Source organism: Rhopilema esculentum, chromosome 2, assembly GCF_057945365.1.
Source record: "Rhopilema esculentum isolate cy_ngs chromosome 2, ASM5794536v1, whole genome shotgun sequence".
Taxonomy (NCBI): domain Eukaryota; kingdom Metazoa; phylum Cnidaria; class Scyphozoa; order Rhizostomeae; family Rhizostomatidae; genus Rhopilema; species Rhopilema esculentum.
The window spans coordinates 855,023-876,341 of NC_142816.1; the positions used below are offsets into that span (position 1 = coordinate 855,023).

Below are 21,319 nucleotides of genomic sequence, written 5' to 3' on the forward strand. Positions count from 1 at the left end.
AGATTCAGTCTTGTGACAAAAATTTGAAAAATAAATTGCTTTAAATTGGCTATAACAAGATGATGTATTTTGTACTGTTATAGATTTCTGATTTATTTATTTTGTATTTTCATCATAATAAGAAAGAGATACAAAATGTTGACAAAATGAAGTCATCATTCTCAGTTCTAAAAATTCATTGCTATGTCAATTCATTAAAGTTACTAATAGCACTAGTAATGGCATGAAAAAGTCAGTTCCATGGTTATAAGCTACTAGATTATCCCATTCAAAAAGCATCCTTTCCGTAGTAGCGGGCATCTTTTCCGTAGTAGCGGGCATCCTTTTTGTAGTAGCGGGGATCCTTTCCGTACCAAATGGCATCCTTTCCGTAGTAGCGGGGATCCTTTCCGTAGTAGCGGGCATCCTTTCCGTAGTAGCGGGGATCCTTTCCGTACCAAATGGCATCCTTTCCGTAGTATCGGGCATCCTTTCCGTAGTAGCGGGCATCCTTTCCGTACCAAATGGCATCCTTTCCGTAGTAGCGGGGATCCTTTCCGTACCAAATGGCATCCTTTCCGTAGTAGCGGGGATCCTTTCCGTAGTAGCGGGCATCCTTTCCGTACCAAATGGCATCCTTTCCGTAGTATCGGGCATCCTTTCCGTAGTAGCGGGCATCCTTTCCGTACCAAATGGCATCCTTTCCGTAGTAGCGGGGATCCTTTCCGTACCAAATGGCATCCTTTCCGTAGTAGCGGGCATCCTTTCCGTAGTAGCGGGGATCCTTTCCGTACCAAATGGCATCCTTTCCGTAGTATCGGGCATCCTTTCCGTAGTAGCGGGCATCCTTTCCGTACCAAATGGCATCCTTTCCGTAGTAGCGGGGATCCTTTCCGTACCAAATGGCATCCTTTCCGTAGTAGCGGGGATCCTTTCCGTACCAAATGGCATCCTTTCCGTAGTATCGGGCATCCTTTCCGTAGTAGCGGGCATCCTTTCCGTACCAAATGGCATCCTTTCCGTAGTAGCGGGGATCCTTTCCGTACCAAATGGCATCCTTTCCGTAGTAGCGGGGATCCTTTCCGTACCAATAGGCATCCTTTCCGTAGTAGCGGGGATCCTTTCCGTAGTATCGGGCATCCTTTCCGTAGTAGCGGGGATCCTTTCCGTACCAATAGGCATCCTTTCCGTAGTATCGGGCATCCTTTCCGTAGTAGCGGGCATCCTTTCCGTAGTAGCGGGGATCCTTTCCGTACCAATAGGCATCCTTTCCGTAGTAGCGGGGATCCTTTCCATAGTATCGGGCATCCTTTCCGTAGTAGCGGGGATCCTTTCCGTACCAATAGGCATCCTTTCCGTAGTAGCGGGGATCCTTTGATTTCACAGCTTTGCCATAAGCAATTGACAAAAGTGCAAGAAGCACCAGGATGATCAATGATTTCATATTGGCTGCAAAGGAATGCACGATAATAGAGTTTCGTTCTAAGGTAAAACTTTCAAAAGGTATGTTCCTGCTATTTATGACCTAAATTTAGAAAAGTGACGTCATAAACTTCAGTGACCTTTTAGAAGGAATACGTGAGTAGGCTGAAATAATATTTGAAATGAGGAACAATAATGTTATCATGCAGTCTTTTGGAACAACTCGATAAGCATAGCTTCTCAGTGTCCTAAAAACTACCTTCGGATGCTAGGTAGCAACAAATACAAATACAAATACAAATACAAACAACTCATGATTGACATTGATTCTGTTAATGATTTTTATCTTTCGTCTAATTGAAGAAAATTCGCCTGCTACCTGAAACTTTCCAAATATTTTGTTGGAATCATGGCCTGTTTCATAAAAGGGACAGAGGGCAATAGCCTTCCCATTTTTTCGCTAAATGAACGATTAAACTGAGATTAAATTTTTGAAAAAAATAAACCTTAAAATTACAACACACAAATTTAACCAAAGTCCACAAGTAAAACAGTATCAGGAAATGTTTTGCCAATCCTATTGACTACACAAAAGGTCTCAAATGATTTCCAATTAATATTCAAAGACTGTTCGAAGATTTTATCTTCTCGAAAATTTCCAACTTAACGCGAATGGAAACGATTTCCTCAATGCAGTTACACATTAAATAGAACAGCAATTTTACACATGTATCAAAGAGGTCTTAAGATGCTGCCAAAAAGATGAAAGTATCATGTATGATGACCTTCACAGGATCAGTTTTAATGATTTTCGAAATCTCATGGGAAAGGTAACTTCAATTGTGAATCGTACAGTGTTGCGCCTTTTCAGGAACCTTTTTTCTGTCAAAAGACCTGAATAAATGGGCAACCTTTGAAGAATTTCAAATTTCAAATTTAACCGTGCAATTTATGGTGAATTGGGGAAGCTGATCGAAATGGTGTTCTCATATCTGTCGACACGATCCAATATTGACAGGCAATCCTTAAAACTGATAAAGAAACGAGTTAGATCAGTGGCGTAGCGTCCGGGTATTCAAGGTATTCAGTGAATACCCTGAGATTTTTCAGAAAAAATATAAATGCAATGTAAAATTTCAATTACTTAAATATGCTCTATTGGCTGATTTATTATGGCTGATTTTCTCGCCTTCGTTCAAATTATCGCAAAATTAATTGGAAAGTAAGACAGCGATAACGCTGCGAAGCCTAGGGAAGCAGGGAGATCTTTGAAGCCAATGTGGAAGATTGAGCTACTTCATGTTGAAGTGAGGGCGGTCACGAATACGCAGTGAATACCCTAGACGGTACTTCAACCAATCAAAATGCTCCTTTCCATGAATAATATTTGCCGTTAATCAGCTAAAACAATGGTCCTGTACGCTGAGAAATATGCAGCGTACAGCCTCAGAGATGGTTCAAAACAGTCTCGCATTGAAGTCAAAATAAAAAGCAAATGGATGTCGGAGCGACTGATTGAGTTTCATCGAGAACAGTAAAGATGACTATATCTCGAAAAATAATTGCAAAGGACGTTTGCATGCTCGTTTAGCTGTTTCATAATCATTCTTACATTTGACCCCCAATCTACCAACAGCACAGAGCAGAGGAAAGGTAGGCTGCTACATAGTACTACACTTAGTTCTATCTGTATGCCCTTGAAAATGCCAATTATGTTATCATTCGTAACGTAAGTCTAAAGGTATGCTTCTGTTTGTATTATGTGATCATATAAATGCAGATAGGCTTGAATAATTTCCTTATAGTTGCCTGGTGTATTTACATAAAGTTTTGGCCTATTTTGTTTGCATCATTCGAAGGCCTTTTGTGCAGTCACCTCTCATTACCTTCGATGCTTTCGAAAATTAACTTGTAGAGAAAACGGTCTAGACTACATGCCCCACAACATATTTATAACCCATGTAATACCATACGTGAATAATTTCGACATTTTCTATCGGCCTTTTGCATAAAGTAGCAACAAGAGTAGGTGTTTACAGTTACTTCCTCTTTACGTCAGTAAATAGTTCAGGGAATTCAACAACAGCTATTGCGAAATTTTTAATTGAGCACTTTGTTTAGTGTTAGCAACCACTGAAATGATATCAGGTACTCTATGACTCATTTGTATTAGCTATGGGGTAATCAATTTGTTCGGTACTCCTCTCGGCTGTTTTCCTCCCTGTTTAATCGTAAGCATGGCAGAATCTGCGACGGATGATATCGTTTCAACTTTACTTAACAAACCATTTGCTACTTTATCATTTGCTGAAAGAAAGAGCATTATTGATAAGGGTAAGCCAAACCCGTGTGTTGACATCACACAACCTTGTAAAGGTGGATTTGTTCGCCGTTTTTCGACCGCTTCTTACGAAAGAATCGACTGGCTCACTGGATCAATTTCAAACAATAAACTATACTGCTGGCCATGTTTGTTATTTATCTCAGATAAGGGAGTATGGAATGATACAGGTTTTTCTGATTTGAGTAACTTGACTAAATCTTCCAAAAAACATGGGCTTTCACAGGCACACATTCATGCTATGATTCAGTTGAAAACCTTTGGGAGAGCTCGCATCGATTTTCTGTTCGACAACCAAAAGCAAAGGTCACTACAGCTGCACAATGAAAAAGTCAGGGAGAATAGGGAGATGATGCGTCGATTGATTGATGCAGTTTATTTGCTTGGTAAGCAAGAACTGTCTTTTCGGGGACACGATGAAAGTGAGAGTTCTCTCAATAAAGGGAACTACGTTGAATTTTTGAAACTGTTAGAGCGATATGACGATGTTCTAAGGAGGCATTTTTCTGAAGCTACTGTTTTTGTTGGTACTTCTCCTCAGGTTCAAAACGATTTGATCCACTGTATGTCAAGAGTAATGAAGGAGGAAATTTGCGATGAGCTTTCTGGTGCAAACTTTGTTGCAATAGAACTTGATGAGAGCCCCGACGTATCAAAACGAGAGCAGCTGTCTTTGGTCTTTCGCTATGTCTCTAAATTCAGAGTTTGTGAACGTTTTATTGAATTTATTGAATGTAGCTTGGAAAGAAATGCTGAATCAGTTGCTGCAATTGCAATTTCAAAGATTGAAGAGTATAAGGTTGGGCCAAAGCTCGTTGCTCAGACTTATGATGGTGCGTCAGTAATGGCAGGTGAAATTTCCGGTGTGAATGTCAGGGTGAATGAGAAGTACCAAGAGGCTTTGTTTATTCATTGCTATGCACATAAACTCAACCTTGTGTTGTCTCAAAGTGTGCGCAGAATAAATGCATGTAAGAGATTTTTCTCCACCTTAACTGGACTGTCTACATTCTTTTCTCGTTCCACAAAACGATCTTCTGACTTCAATCGTTTTTTGAAGCGCCGAATCCCCACTGCGTGTGAGACTCGGTGGAATTCTAAGGCTCGCTTGGTTGGTACAGTTCATAGTATTTTCTCCCATCTTCTTGCCTTCTTCAATGATGTTATCGATTCCCCACAGTCCTGGGATGATGCCACAGTAGATGCTGCTGGTGGTTACATTTCTAAAATGAAGGGTGCGGAATTTATGTTTCTTCTTGAAGTCTTTCAAAACATCTTTCCTCATACGGAATGGCTCTTCAGTATTCTTCAAACGAAGAGATATGACATCTCGTATTGCAATGCCAAAGTCGAAAAAGTTAAAGGTATCATTGCATCTTTAAGAAGTGATGAGGGTTTCAATGACATATGGCAGAAGTCTTCGGCGAGCATCGATGAGCCACTTCGAAAGAGAACTGTTTTCGAAGACCAGCCGAACCGACCGTTTAAGTTGCTGTTTTTTGAAATATTGGATCATTTGTTGCAGGAAATCTCCACACGGTTCCAGTCTTTGCAGTCCCTTTGTTTTGTAGAGCTGCTAGACCCTGAGAGGGCCCCTAAACATAAGAAAGATTTTCCAAGGAAAGCCTTTTCCGCTCTTATTGCCAGTTATGGTCGTCACTTCGATCATTCAAAGTTAGAAACGGAACTTCGAGCATTTTATCACTCAAACGAGCTTTCAGATATCTTCCCGCATGAATTACTTCAAACGCTGCTTTCCACTGGACTATTTAAAACGATGCCACAGATCACTAAACTTTGTGAGCTTATTCTAACAGTACCTGCAACCACTGCCTCTGTAGAACGTTCCTTTTCTGCTTTGAAGCGCATCAAAACAGCTTTTCGCAACACTATGTGTCAAGGTCGCTTATCTGCTTTGTCACTGTTTTCGATCGAAAAAGAACTCCTTACATGCTTGTATACACGTAAATCATTTCACGACAACATAATTGAAAAATTCGCTGCGATGAAGGAGCGCAGAATTGATTTAGTGTATAAATAAAAACATTGCAACATAACTCGATTATACCAATATTTTCTATAAGCTGTTTCCTTTTACTGTTTATTCAAGGCATCTTCATGTACTTATCAAGAATATATTGTTATATAGTTTTTTGAAGCATACTGCCAGTCTAATCTTTTATTCCATCTTTACCAATCAAGCTAACAAGCTCGCTACGTAGTTTCACTATCCAGAACAAAATGCATTGGAAAGTCTTTCTACCATGTATGTTTACTGATTTTCAATGAGAAGCTTTGATTTGCTTTTGATGAAACGGTAGTTTGACGTATTGGAATGGTTTCAAAAAGTCGATTTGTGTTGGGTTCTTTACCAAAGTATTGTTTCATCATATTTATACCCAGACAATGCAGTCCTTGCCAACCGATTTTAGACATTAAATAATGGATCTAAATTAAATAATATATTAAATAATCTTCCTATCCCGCCTATTCCAACCAAACCCCACCCGGCCACACCTTACTCCACCCTTTTTCAAAAAAGAGAATACCCAGTTGAGAAAGTCACGCTACGCCACTGAGTTAGATCAATGTTAAGTGAAAGTGGCAAATCTAAGCTGATGCCTGTAGAATCGGATATTCCTAAACGTTTTTTATGCCATATATAGAATACCTATACAATCAAAAGCTCTAGTATAATAAAAATGTAACTCAACAATTGCAATAAAAATATCTATACGAGCAATATGTGGGTATTAGATCTGATAAGTAGAGCCAAAATGTCGAAATTAGTAGAGCCAAAATGTCGGTAATTTATTTATTTTATGTTTTATGTATTCTTGTAAACTTTGAGAATGTTAATTTATCTCACTGCTTTTTAGCACTGGATAGACAGGATAATTTACCAAACTCCGATCTGTTTTCGCTTCTGACCTCGATTACCTTAGGCCTTTTCAAGTGCATGGTACATGCAACTATTGCAAATGATTTGACAGGAGCCACAATTGTTCCCTCCTACATTTGAGCCAGGTATTTTTGCCGATTATAAAAAGGAATTTACTATGAAATGAATAAAGATCGCGCAGAGTCCTCTTTTACGTGTACTCAATCTAAAGAATTTAGTACGAGCACTGCTCTACAAATGTTGTCTGATACAGCAGATAAAGTGCAGAATGACTCTCTAAAATCTCACAGATAAATATAGGTATCTTGTCGCTGTGTACGAAGAATGCCGGTACTCTTTTGATGCTTTGTAGGTAGTTTCAAAGCATCCATTACGCCCATGATTAGTTTCACTTCATAATCGAGTTGCTTTTTGGAATGGAAACCATTATAAAGTTTTCAATATTGACTTTGTGCGATGATCTTGGAACCTTTCACCTACAGCACCTGGGGACCTGGGGACATGGGGACCTGAGGACAGAAATGCCGTGCCGCGAATCACACAGAAGTAGACATGTCAATTCTTGGCCTCTTGAAGTGAAAGCCACTGGAATAACGAATCATTTTTGTACTGGGAACTGTGACGTTATTAGCCTCGTATTTATGTTAGTTGGGCATGCGCCCGGTTTGTTATGTTATGTTATGCGTGAGAATAGAAAATGGAGTATTGAAGTTCGAGTTCGAGTGTTCTATCCTTGTTATATACCGGATATTCTTACATGGTGTCAGGTGAAACACCCATCTTTGATGTTTAGGAGGTAAATGATTGCTTTGCTGGTTCTTGTTTTGCGATGAAAGATCCGGATCCAATCGTGCCTGGGCCAAGTGCTTCCTCTAAGGAAATAGCGGAACATCGGCGTTCATATCTAACGTGCCATTACCCCCACGATTAAGCTTAGAAGGGAATTTGGCAGAGAATTGGAAGCAATGGAAGCACATTTATGATGCGTACGAAACTGTTACGAATTTGAAGTCTAAACCAGTGGCGAAGCTAACCAAGAACAGGTGGTCCTGCGCAAAAGGGGTCTGGCGTAGCCCCCAGAAATACACATGAAGCCACGCCCTAGAGACCCTCGGAAATGGGGGAAACGCCTTTCTGGATATGTTGAAATCAAGATTGCAGTGAAACATTTTTCACTGCCACATTTTGAAAAAAGGGGATGAAGAGTCGGATCCTTGTCAAAAGAGCATCACAAAAATTCTTTCTAAAATAAGTAACATTTGAAAATGTTTTCATTGATTGGAAATTTTGAAATCATTGACTAAAAAGAAATTGCTTGTACTAGATAGGCATATACAGTTGTAATACATACTGGAAACATAATTGATTCAAATTATTTAAAAAAAGTAAAAAGATTCTGTCACAACATGGATATGTCTGATGCACGGTAGTGAGGGTCTTGAATAAATTTGTTTTGAATATCAGAGGAGACCCCTGACATTTTTCCAGTAAAATACAATCTGAGTTACCGAGTACAAAAGCTCCCAGTAATTACCATTGTTTTCCTTTTCATCCTTTTCAAAGCGTCCTTTTGATCAGGACCTCTGAATTGTATGGTAGTTCCTGTTTAAGGCAGGAGGACGAACTGCTGAAATTGAATTTAATGCACACTCCATCTCCCCTCGATCTCGACTTTCCTGGTACAAAAAATCGAAGATTCTTTCTCGGCAGCGGCTGCAAACTTTTTCTACTGTTTATAATTAGGCCTTTGAATATGACTTCCTTTGCTCTCTGCAGTCTGAGAGAAAACTATATGCATGTCAGGTTTCTCGCGATGTCTGTGATATTCTTGACTTTAACAGTAAATACGACCAACAGAACGACCCTAAACAATTTGATTTCCACAAGTACCACTCGTCTTGAAACGATCGGTTATTATATAAATCAATTGACGACAGTGTAGGGCCGAAGCTTCTAGCAGCAAAAACTTCTTCAGCAGCAGAATCATGACGGTTACAGTTAATTTTATCCATGATATCAAAATGGTTAAGCCTGACTATGGCCTGAGTGAAAATTCTTTGTGACCTTTGACCACGGTGCAAAAAATCAACAAATTATACCGAAACATAGGGCTCCAAAAGTCTAGGTCCTGCCTTCATGAAAGAGCAGGACCTGAGGTCCTGCCATTTCTGAAGGGTAGGAGTGCCATTGTTTTCTTCTATTGTGAGGCAGGACCAAAAACAGGGCTACAAGGCGTTTGCCCATTGTTGGGCAGGACCAAACATAGGGTTTAGTCCTGCCTACGAGTATTGGGCAGGACTGACCACAGGGCTAAATTTTTGACGATATCAATTTACGAACAGGATACTCGAAATTCCATTCCAGTCACCCTGTGTCTCAAAATTGAAAAGGGGCACAGCCACGAAGTAAAAGTGTAGAATAAGACAAGAAATGCCTTTGAATCAGGCATATAGTGATTTCATAAAATGAATAAATTTTTAATATTTTAAAAATTGTTATCTTTGGAAATTTGTGGTCCTGCCCGGCAGGACAAGCAGGACCTTTGGCTTCGCCACTGGTCTAAACCAGACAATTTTCGAGTGGCTGCTTTCATCACTTGCATAGGACCGGAAGCTCTTCGAATACACAATTCACTTCCGTACCAGGAGGAAGGAGGGCGAACGTCAAAACATCGAGCGAATCTTCGAATTATGGAATACTTACTGTATTGGAGAAACAAATGTAATTTACGAACGGTATAAATTCAATAATTGTACACAGGGCCCTACAGAGTCAATTGAAACTTATGCGGCTTTTTTGCGTGCCCTCGCAGCCACATGTGCATTTGGACCAATTAATGATGAGCTGATACGTGACCGAATTGTTTGTGGCATTCACAACAATGCTGTTCGACGTAAGCACTGATCTATAAAAAAGACTGGATCGAGCTTCCTATTGTCTTGAAACATGAAAGTTTGAAGCCTGTTCAATTTCAAAAGAAAGAGGGCCCCAAACAATAGCGGGAAGCCATCCCTCAAAAGCAATACTTGAACGATATGAATACGTGAGAGCTGCAATGCTGTGTGTATGAGTCCTGAGAAAGAACAAGGCCAGAGCAGCTGAAAACATTGCTAGGACTGACACTTAAGGCCGTCTCCTAGCATGGACTGTTCTGGGGCCCTCTTCTCGGATGGCGACACTCGGGTCACATTAGAAGCTCGATCCAGTCTTTTTTATAGATCAGTGGACGTAAGTTACTGCAAGAACCAAAACTCTCATTATCTAAATGCATTGACTTATGCAGGGCCACAGAAACAACTACTGCTCAAGCAAAAATAATGGCTGGCCAAGATGATAATCACGACCTCATGGCCCATTATGTTGGAAAGCAAAGCAGCCCAAGGAAGACCACTGGAGACACAAGAGGTTTTATTTCCGACTGCAAATTTTGTGGGCGTAGCCATAAAAGAAACAAAGACAGTTGCCCAGCCTTTGGCAAATATTGTTCTGGTTGTGGTAAGAGAAACCATTTTGTTGAGAAGTGCAGCTTGAAGAAATCACCAGGTATGAGAGATACATTTTATAAAGCCAAAATACATGCAGTGAAGGAAAAAAACACTTCAAGTGATGATGAAATTCTCATTGTTGAAATTTCACCCAAAAATAATCTGGCAATCAATGCTGTGTCCCAGTCCCCTCCTAAGAACAAATTTTTGCCTCCATGATTATAAAAGGCAGGCAAATTAGTTTTCAAATTGACTCAGGTGCTACCTGTAATGTCCTTCCAGAACACTTCGTTCCTCCAGGCACAAAAGTTGAAAAATCGGATCACTCTTTGCGCCTGTACAGCCAAGCCTTATTACCGATATATGGTATTTGTAAACTTAAGGTAGTAAACCCAAAGATCCAGACTGAGTACACTGTCAGGTTTGTTGTTGTAAAAGGTCACTATGTGCCATTATTAGGAGCTAATGCAGCAAAAAAGATGGGACTTCTGACTGTTAATTATGCTAATATCTTTAACGCAAATGTAGATAATGTTAGCTCTAACAGTATTGCTTCAAACAGCACACATCAACAGGCACAACCAACGGTTGTCATGGAAACAGTTTTATCGACCACTGCCGTTTCTCAACTCAGTATTGCAGATATAGAGAACCGTTTTGGAGATGTCTTTGAAGGCTTGGGTCACATGCCAGGCAAATTGCACTTAGATGTTGATGAGTCACAAACCCCTGTTGTCATGCCGCCTCGCAGAGTACCAATCGCTCTTAAAGCAAAACTCAAGGCTGAATTGAAAAGGCTGGAATATCTTCATGTCATTCAGAAAGTTACAAGTCCAACAGATTGGGTATCAAATCTCGTCATTGCAGAAAAACCAAATGGGAAACTGAGGGTGTGCATCGATCCACAACACCTCAACAAAGCATTGAAAAGAAGTCATTATCCGTTACCGCTCATTGAGGATGTGCTACCAGAGCTAGAAGGCGTCAAGGTATTCAGCAAAATCGACCTGAAGGAAGGGTACCTTCAAATAGAGCTCGATGAAGAATCAAGCATGCTCACAACGTTCCAGACACCATGGGGGCGTTGGAGGTACCTCAGGATGCCATTTGGAATTAAACCAGCTTCAGAACATTTTCAACACAAATTTGATCAGTGCATCGAAGGCCTATCTGGAGTGTATGCAGTCGCTGACGATGCTCTTGTTACCGGAAAAGGAGAAACTTACGAAGAAGCTGTCAAAAATCATGACATGAACATGCTGACACTTTTGAAACGTTGTCAACAAAAAAACATCAAGCTGAACAAGGACAAATTCAAGTTCAAGTGCGATGAAGTTTCCTTCATTGGGCATACCCTAACACAGAATGGTCTTAAAATAGACCCCGCAAAAGTTGAAGCCATCACAAAGATGAGCAAGCCGAAAGATGTCGCTGGTGTACAAAGGTTCATTGGCATGGTAAAATACCTGGCCAAGTTTCTTCCCAGACTATCTGAAGTATGCGAACCTCTGAGAAATTTGACCCACAAAGATGCACCATGGGTATGGGGAAAAGATCATGACAAGTCTTTTGTTGACATACAAAAAGCATTTTGCGAGGCACCAGTTCAAAAGTATTTTGACCATAAGGCAGCAACAGAAGGCCAGGCTGATGCATCATCAAAGGGGCTTGGTTTCGTGCTCATGCAAGAGGGACGTCCCGTGTCATATGCAAGCAGAGCCCTCACCCCTGCAGAGCAAAATTACAGCTAAATAGAGAAGGAGCTGCTTGCACAAGTATTTGGAGTGGAACATCACCATACCTATGTCTATGGCTGAGAGATTACACTTTGGACGGATCACAAACCACTTGTCTCAATCGTCAGCAAACCACTCGCCTCTGCTCCAAAGAGACTGCAAAGGTTGCTACTAAGATTGCAATCATACGATGTTAAAATCTGCTATAAACCTGGCAAAGAAATTGTTCTAGCAGACACACTTTCTCGTGCATACCTGCCGACAAGTGAGAAACAAAAGTCCCCAACTGAAGAAGAAGTCGAAACTATCCACATGTCAAATTATCTCCCCATCTCTGAGCCACAGCTGAAGGAAATACAGCGAGAAACAAAATGTGACAGCACTTTACAAGCACTGAAAGAAATAATTTTGAATGGGTGGCCAGAAAGAAAAGGGACCCTTCCTCGATGTATTCATCCATACTTCTCAATCAGAGACGAGCTAGCAACACAGGATGACGTAATTTTCAAGGGTCAGAGAGCAGTTGTTCCAGAAACACTGCGCAAAAAGATCCGGGATAAACTGCATGTAACACACACAGGAATACAGAGCTGCCTCAGAAGAGCCAGAGAAGTAGTTTACTGGCCTGGCATGAACAAAGATCTTATCGACTTCATCTCGAAATGTGAAATCTGTAACACATTTCAAAACAACCAGACCAGAGAGTCCCTTATTCCTCGTGAAATCCCAAGCCGCCCCTGGCAAATAATTGCTGCTGACATTTTCACAGTCAACAACAAAGACTTCCTCTGTACTGTGGATTGCTACTTCAACTACTTTGAGATAGATCGTCTATTTTACAAAACTGCTGGGGAAATTAAGAAGAAGCTCAAGCGACACTTCTCTACTCATGGGATACCAGATACGCTCATGAGTGAAAACGTACCTTTCTCCTCTAAAGAATTTCAGGATTTTGCCAAGGAATAGGAATTTACCACTGAGCTAAGCTCGCCAGAGTACGCACAGAGTAATGGCAAAGCAGAAAATGCCGTCAAAACCGCAAAGATGCTAATGAAAAAAGCGACTGAATCTGGCAATGACTTCTATCTCGTGCTACTAGAATGGCGAAACAAGCCGTCTGAGGGGATGGAAAGCTCTCCTTCCCAGCGTATTTTTAGCAGACGAGCTAAAACACTGCTTCCCATATCGAAGAAGCTCCTTAAACCAAAGGTTGTCACTGGTGTCCAAGAAAAACTTCGAAAGAGGAAAGAGATACAATCAAAGTATTATAACAGAGGCACAAGGGAGCTAAGTGTATTAAAGAAAGATGATGTAGTCCGGATAAAGCCAAGAAATTCCGACAGAACAGGCAGCTGGACCAAAGGATGTGTCATAGAGCAAGTTGGTGTAAGTCGAAAGTTTCTACGTCAAACCAAAGAGCCTTTTTTTGCAGATGAAGAAGATTCAATCATTTTCCCCAGAAAGGAACGAGAAGCAGTGGCTTGACCTTATAAAGATCACCAATCTGAAATAGAGCAATTTGATCCGCAAGAGGCACCTCACTCACGACCTGATGCTACTGAAGAAGAGACAGCAGCCGCCAGACCTGCTGAGACCAGATTTGATCACAGGCAATTGAACTTTTACCAGCCAGTAACAACAAGGAGTGGCAGGAAAGTAATTCGGCCGGACTACATCACTGGCCACAACTTCTGATTAGCAAACTTTAAAAACAATTATTTTTATTATGTTACTGTTCTGTTTATTCTTTTGTTGGAGGAAAGGTGTGACGTTATTAGCCTCGTATTTATGTTAGTTGGGCATGCGCCCGGTTTGTTACGTTATGTTATGCGTAAGAATAGAAAATGGAGTATTGAAGTTCGAGTTCGAGTGTTCTAGCCTTGTTATATACCGGATAATTTTACAGGAACCTTCTATTCTTCTGGACTCAATAGACAGTTAATGTCTTTTCAATAACATACACCTCCCTCGTTTTTCTTATTTTTGCTTTCTCTTTTCTTTATTCTTTATTTGTATGTATACATAAACATATCCATAAATTATACACTTACGTTCAAAAAGTATTGGGACACACTTCGCAATTTCGAAGACATTTCATGCAACAAATTTGGATAGACTCTTTTAAAATTTTTCTCATTGAATAAGTACAGCAGCTATTTCCATGAAACTTTCACAAGACATTGTTGATGTTTCGAAGCATTTTATGTGCACCAAACAATCAAAAAAACGTCGACCATAAAATTTCTATAGGCCTTGAGACGAAAACATGGAGGCTCTTGAAATTTAAGAACTGAGTTAAGAGAAGCGCTTACAAATTGCTTTCTATTAAAATAAAGCAAATTGATTTCGTGAAATTGCATCAATTGTCGGCTGCTCAATGAGTGCAGCTGTTCTGGTGTGTAAAAAGATTTTCCGTGCAAGGTCAATAAAAAATTTATCAAGGGATGGCAGACCGAAGAAGTTTACGAGGCCTGGGACGAAAGGTTCTTTACTGAGGGAACTGCGAAGTAATAGGTTTGAATCCTTACTAGAAATTATGTCATCATGTAAAAAGAAGCTAGATTTTGGAACATAAGCAAAAACATGGCTATAAAATTCATGAAAAATACCAATTTTCCAGCTTTATTGGAAGAAAATGCTCTTTAATAACAAAAATTAAACATCGCCGACGATTACAATGGCTTCTCCTTGAATGTTACGCAGTTTTAAAAGTGACTCAAGTAAATGCAATAATTAAATAAAATTGTAACGTTTTCGTTGATGTAGCAAACTTTATTTGAAGCTTAAAATTTTGATTTTGTAATTTCTTTTATAAATTTCTTTGTTATGCAAACGTGAAATTAAAAAGTTTAATTTGTTTGGACATCTCTAAAATTTTGTGAAGGTCATGTGACTTTGCCGTTATTAGGCTATTCGACCCTTCTGCATATTTTGTTGTTATATTCAGGAAAATCTGAAGAATCCTATGTTTTCAAGGTTATGCTTTATAAGTTGAAGCATTTTCTTAACTTTTTATTCCACTTTGGGGATACGTAGGTCTAGATTACTTGGAGAAAGACTGCCCAAATCTGAAAAAGTTTCCGTTGCAAAACCGAATCCAACGCAACGCCATAATTCGTTTATCGAATTTGTCCCAATGCTTTTTGAACGTAAGTGTATATATATCTAGGTGTATTTACAATTGTATGTACACTACCAGGACAAAAGTATTGCAACACCTGCGAAGGCGATTAATGGCGGATCATGCAATAACTTTTGTTGTTGTCTGATTAAGCTATTGTTTAATCAGCCAATGGCGCGCAAATAAAATTGCAAATTCAATGAAGCGTTAATTCGAATATTCCATTTTCATTTTTCAAAATTTTAAATTAGCAATTCAAGTAACTTTTAATTAAACAGACATTTTGTGGAGGTACTTCTGGCTCTGATAAGTGCGGAAAATTGCTTTGAAATTGATGCACAAAATTTATTGATGAAATGCACTGGGATTCTGTTTCATTCTCAATTAACTCTCTAAGTCAGTTTTTGTTTGGACCTTAGAGAATCTTGTGGATTTCAAATCAGATCATTTTTATTGGCAAGGTGAAATATTCGCTTATTTTAAGGTAAGGTCATGGTGATGGCCGATGAAGGACATAGAGTTTGCAGATTTTCAGGTAAATTTGAGTAAAAATGGCTTTGTAAGGGGGATGTATTGCTTTTTATGATAAAAGCTGCCTTCCTCATATTCCTAGCATTGATTTGATTCCACCAAAGAAACTGTTTTGCATTATTTTGATATGTTTCACTGCATTAACTCGCACGTCGCTAGTTTATGATTTACTAATTTATATGGGCCTAACTGTACCCAAAAAATTACCCAAGGTGAGATGGAAAATTTCGGGGCTAAAGAAGTCGGGAATATTGACTTAATTTGTTGCTCTGATATCTGACCTGATCTCTCACTATTTCGCTTTCATTTTCTGTAAAAAGTTTCGAGATCTTTAGAAGTAAAAGACCAGTTATACGAAGTTTTATCACAACTACTAGCTCCTTATCCTGTCAATGTTTTGATTTTACCACTGCAGATACTTTTTCTTATAACTGTAAGATTTCTTAGGTTAATATTGTAATTCTGAGTATTTCGAAATCCTCGATAAATTTCAAAGAATTTGACTACTGGTTTAGCCTGATTATTTTCTCTTTTAAGCGTAAAGATATTAGTTTACAAAACTTCAATTTTATTGGATGCCATTTCGTTTGGGTGTTGCAATACTTTCTATAAATTTTTGGATCTTTCTATACATTTCTTTTCCGTGCTCTTATATCCGTCTTTTTACTTCATCTGTCGAATACCATATTCCTTTAACGTTTTTTAGTTCTATCATCGCTTTACTAGATAAAGGGCGATGCTCGAAACGTCGTTATTCATTAAATCTATTATTTATTCTTGGTACAACTTGCTAACATTCATAGTTATTATATCATTTTATTGTACCGCACGCAATCTAGTATATTTATGGAATCATTATAGTTTGTATGTTGCACACTTACGCTGAATGCAAAGTGCATTCACAATACGATGTCAAAAATGATGTTTATTATGACAATAAAAATAATAAATAATTTGTTTACAGTTGGTGTGCTAGATCTATCTTTAATAGCTATAACGAACCTAATTAAGGCTGTAATATAGGTACTTATTTCATTTTTGGTCAGTCTTGCGTTTATGCCTATATTTGTTTATGCTTCTCTTTGTTTAGGACACATTAGTTTGTCGCGTGTTAGTTTTTCATGCTTTCCGGTAATGTAATATTTTACATGCCCTTTTACCCTAAAAAGTTCCCCCACGTATCCTAAAATATCTAACACCTCCTACTAGTTCATTTACGTATTGCACGATCGATACCGACAATAACACCGGCAATTATTGATGTTAGTTTGCTATATTGTGATGCTGTTATATAAAGTAGAGTAAGGAGAAACAGAGTTAGTTAGAGAGAAGCGTGGTGCTTGCGAAAGGCCACTGCTATCAAACATGTAGACACTCACTCGCACACACGCAAAGAACGGTCATGGATTGGAAGGCTAAGAAAGGGCTGATGGCATTCAACCCGAGTGGCTTGTGAAAGCACTCGAGGTTTCGTTTCATATATATATAATTTAATGGCGTAACAGTGCTTGTGAAAGTGTGTTTCGTACCTAAGTTTCGATATTGTATAAAAGAACGTCTTAGCTTTGGATGGAATTAAAGGAATTGATTTTGTGTGCCAAAACGTTTCGTTTATTCGCTCGATCAATCGCTCAAACATTGAATGGTGTCAGAAGTTTTACAAATAGATATCAGCAGCAAATTTTACAAGGCCAACTATTTATGAAAAATTAATGTAAATTTAAAAATGGCACAATGTGAAATAAAACCTTGCTCAGCAATAAATATTTCACACACACTAAAGTCAGACAATGCAGGGTGTGCTCTTAATTCTTTTTTAAAAGTTGCTAATAATTGAGACTCTCTTTTATTGCGAGGAAGCATTTGCAACAGCTTCTGACCAAAATATCTCACAGCTCCTATACCATGAAAAATTAGCCTGGCTTTTTGAAAGCCAAGATTATTTTTAGTTCGCAAATCATAAAAGTAGGGTTCAGGTTGTGTTTGGTTTGGTTCAGGTTGCATTTCTTACTCATAAAAGTAGGGTTCAGATTGTGTTTGGTTTTGCATACTTTTATCCTCAAGTACTGTAGATTGTGTTCGTGAATTGATAATGCTTTTTCTGATGTCAGGAAACTTTTGTAGTCGGCATGACTGCCTTTCTAAACCATTCTGAGTACTTTTCCTTGATTTTAGTTACTTCAGCCTTCAGACATCTGTCATGAAACATCCAAGTTTGCGGGTAGTAGTTAAAGTAAGGATTTATGAAGCTGTTCACTAGGAGACGCAGTTTAGCAGAACCCATAAACGAAGATTCTCTAACAAGGGCAGGCAGATTTTGACTGGCTCTTTTGCATAAATTTGAGACGTGATCTTTGACCTTACGATTGTATCTTAATATCATCTTGGTTTGTCCCAAACGTTAGAAGTAATACTGTCCTTCACTCGATTTCATAAAATTGTCAGGAAACCACTTTAACAAAACAAGAGAATCAGTTTCTAGCCGTTCTAAAACTTTTTCTAATTGAAAGTCAGCTGGAAAAATCTTGGTATCATCAGCCAAGTCACAAACTGCAGTATCAGCTTCCTCAAAAATTAAATCATGAATGCAAAAGTTAAATAGAAGAGGCACAAGAAATGCTCTGATACTGCAAAGCAGTGTATAAAATATTCGTTAAAAATCATACCTCAGATCACCTATGTCAAGTCTGTCTTCCTCTGCTCACGGAACGACTGTGCATACTGCGATTTCGTCCCTTTTTATGGAGGTTATGAACAAAAGTTCATTATTGCTTTGCGTGTTTTATCTTGCGGTTGACATAGCCGGCATCCCATTTTAACCGCTATAGCAGTTCTAATCAAATCTCCCATGAGTCTAACAACAATGTTTTCCTCAAAGGGTAACGAAATATTCTTAGCCCTTTTGTCAAAATTTTCGAATTACACTATAAACACCCAGAGGAAATGTTTAGATATAAATAACTCTGATACCTCTTACTTGCTTTTTAAATAACTAACTATAAACTATAAACTCTAAATAACTAATAACTAACTTTTTAAATAACTATAAAATATCTCTTAAATGCTTTTTATTATAAATTTTTGTAAAATAGGCCTACATTAGCTTGTATATATGTAGCTGTTAATTATTCGTTCTTAATTGCTTTTTATTCTCAATTTTTGTAAAGTAGGCCTTAATTAGCTTGTACACAAATTGTACATAAACAGCTATATTATACCTGCCTACTGTAAATAAATTGATTATTATTATTATTAACTCTTCTTCAAGCAACTTCCAGTGAAGGTTGTATTACTAATGTAGGAAAAGTTATTATTTTTACGTTTATTGTGCTTTTTAGTGGACTTTTCAGTCCCTGATAAGGTTTCAGATCCAGCAAGGGAAACTCTTACGAAATGCATGAAATCAGACTGAATTTGATACGTGCATGGCATATTTTGAGCTAAAGCCTGGTTGCCATATAACTTTATGCGTCGGCGTGGCATCGCCGACAGGTCGCCGACGAGTGAAAGTTTAAGGGAAACACTTCCACAAGGTGACGTGTTGGCGATGCCCTGCAAAAGTTGAAGCTAGTTCAACTTTTTTGTGTCGGCGACGTCGGCGATGACTGGGAATTTTAATGGAAACATGCATCGCCGATACGTCGGCGACTCTGTGTGAACACATGACCTTCACTAGCCAATCAAAACCATTACTAATCAACATGCCTACTCATTAGGCACGGTTTGTTGTCAAAAGGCTCCCTAGAAGGCCTGGGTTAAAAGTATCGCCGATGGGTCGGCAACACGTAAGAGTTTTGTGGAGACCAGGCTGAAGAGAACCATCGGCGATGCCGACGTGTCGCCGATGCATAAAAGCTATATGAAAACCAGGCTTAATGGATGTATCATAAATTCCATTTACCAATATAAATGATTTTACCTACCGATCAATCGTCGGAAAATGATATAGAGATAAATGAGGAAATATTATTCAAGCCCCAAACATCTAATCTAAGCCTACATCAGTTAAATTGCGAACAAACACATTTGATGGGTGATTGTGAATCCTGTATTGATTTGATTTTCACTGACCAGCAAAACATTGTTATTGAATCTGGTGTCTCCCATTCTCAGCATTTTCACAATACATTAAGCAGCCAATGTTGAATATTTGTGCGTATGCAGAGGCAAATACAGCCATTCCCCCTCCCCCCCCCCATTGAACCTTGTTGGTTTACTACAAAACGAAGTGGAAGAATTGGAAAATATGCTTTTTTCTGCGACCTCTATGAAATTTGTCTTAATTATCAACTTTGTTTACGGGGAAGGGGGTACGGAAATAGGAGTATCCGGGATAAGAACTGGGATATACAAAAACACAACGCAAATTGCTGGTTGTTCCAAGTACTTTTGGCAATGATTCTCTGAACGAATCTTTGAAGATTATTTAGCATACGATGAAAACCCATAAGTTTTCGATCGTACTGATTCAATTTTTTTACATTTTCGGAACCATGTCTATTTCAAATAAGGAGTTATCGAGGTATTCTTTATTTTTGGTGGTTGGTATAAGATTCTCTCAAAAACTAGGTGTGATGGCTGAATGATAATAGAAATTGATAAAATGAAAATTTACTTCTGATTAGAGTGATATTTTGAAGTTTTGGAGAAGCTCACAGCCAATTAACTGATCAAGATATCAAGGTATTAATAATAACAGGAATCAGGGTTGCAGCCATAAACTACTTGCAAAAGGAAAAGGTAGCATTTTCTAAAATGCATTTTGATCTCTCTCATCTATGTTGGCTATTGTAGAGAAAGTCTTATTTAAAAGTTGTAATGGGTTGCTGCCGTCATTTTATCACGGATTGATAAACTGACGTTATTACAAATGACTTTGCATTTTGCCTCCAAAATTATAATTTTCGAGGAACAAATCATAGTATAGAAAAGAACCGCATTTTTTCAAAAACAGAGTCCCCAACTGAAAGGTCTACGATTCCATGGTGGTTGTAAGAGAACTGAAATACAACTGACTTAAATACAACGTGTTTCTGCGCCATAAATTGCTTGCTTCAGAAGCAGACATAAATCCTCCGTTCCTTCTGTCTTTCTTTTGCAAAATTGCTTTTGCAAGCTTGAATGTACCAACTATGTGAATACAGAAGTAGTTGGCAACTACTTCTGTATTCACAAAAGCGCTAGACCGATACTTTCATCAATAATTATTCCGTGCATGTGGAAAACCGGGTACAGTTTTGATTTGTTAGCAAAAAGATCGACCAACGCACTATTGTCCTTTCCAGACTATATTCTTCTCGCGACAATATATATACCTGGGTATTTGCTGATCGTCTTGCGTATAAGACAGCTTTTTGAACTAGTTTCGTCTGTTCTGTGCTGGGACTTATTCTTTGCAGGCTGCTGAATGATGATTAAACATTTTCTTGGTTTCACATTGATGAAATCTTCGTGCATTGTATCACCTTGACCTTTCATACACATTTTTCTTAGGATTACTGTTAACCTTTGCATAGATCACTATCTTTCAGACAAATCAAAATCGGGAGCAATGGATGCACGACCATCATTTTCGCAGGCTTAAAGCTTACAAATTCTCCAAATTCACCAAAAAATTTGTTTCTCGCTTAAAGTTTACTGATGGGACATTTGGTAGAGATACAAAAAGTTCCAATCAAATTTTCCTGGAGTATCTGTTTTCATATGTAATGTAGATATTTTCTTCTACTTCTGCCTTTATTCGCTGGTAAATTTCAATAAGTCATGATACAAATTTATGACATCATATATTTAATAGACAAA

The 21,319-nt window shown here is 38.6% G+C and overlaps 2 protein-coding genes across 2 annotated transcripts; one reads left to right on the forward strand and one right to left on the reverse strand.

Annotated features, from left to right (window-relative positions):
• Positions 1–158: 158 nt before the first annotated feature.
• On the reverse strand, positions 159–18,328 carry LOC148960541 (uncharacterized). The gene is made up of 2 exons (XM_089108800.1): positions 18,184–18,328; positions 159–1,428 (listed from the first exon to the last, which is right to left on the reverse strand). The coding sequence occupies exon 2, from the start codon at positions 1,421–1,423 to the stop codon at positions 269–271; it is 1,155 nt and encodes a 384-aa protein (XP_088964926.1). The 5' UTR covers positions 1,424–1,428; positions 18,184–18,328; the 3' UTR covers positions 159–268.
• Positions 2,243–6,343, forward strand: LOC148960542 (zinc finger MYM-type protein 1-like). Its single transcript, XM_089108794.1, has one exon. It carries the CDS (start codon positions 3,639–3,641, stop codon positions 5,781–5,783), a length of 2,145 nt encoding a protein of 714 aa, XP_088964920.1. The 5' UTR covers positions 2,243–3,638; the 3' UTR covers positions 5,784–6,343.
• Positions 18,329–21,319: the final 2,991 nt, after the last annotated feature.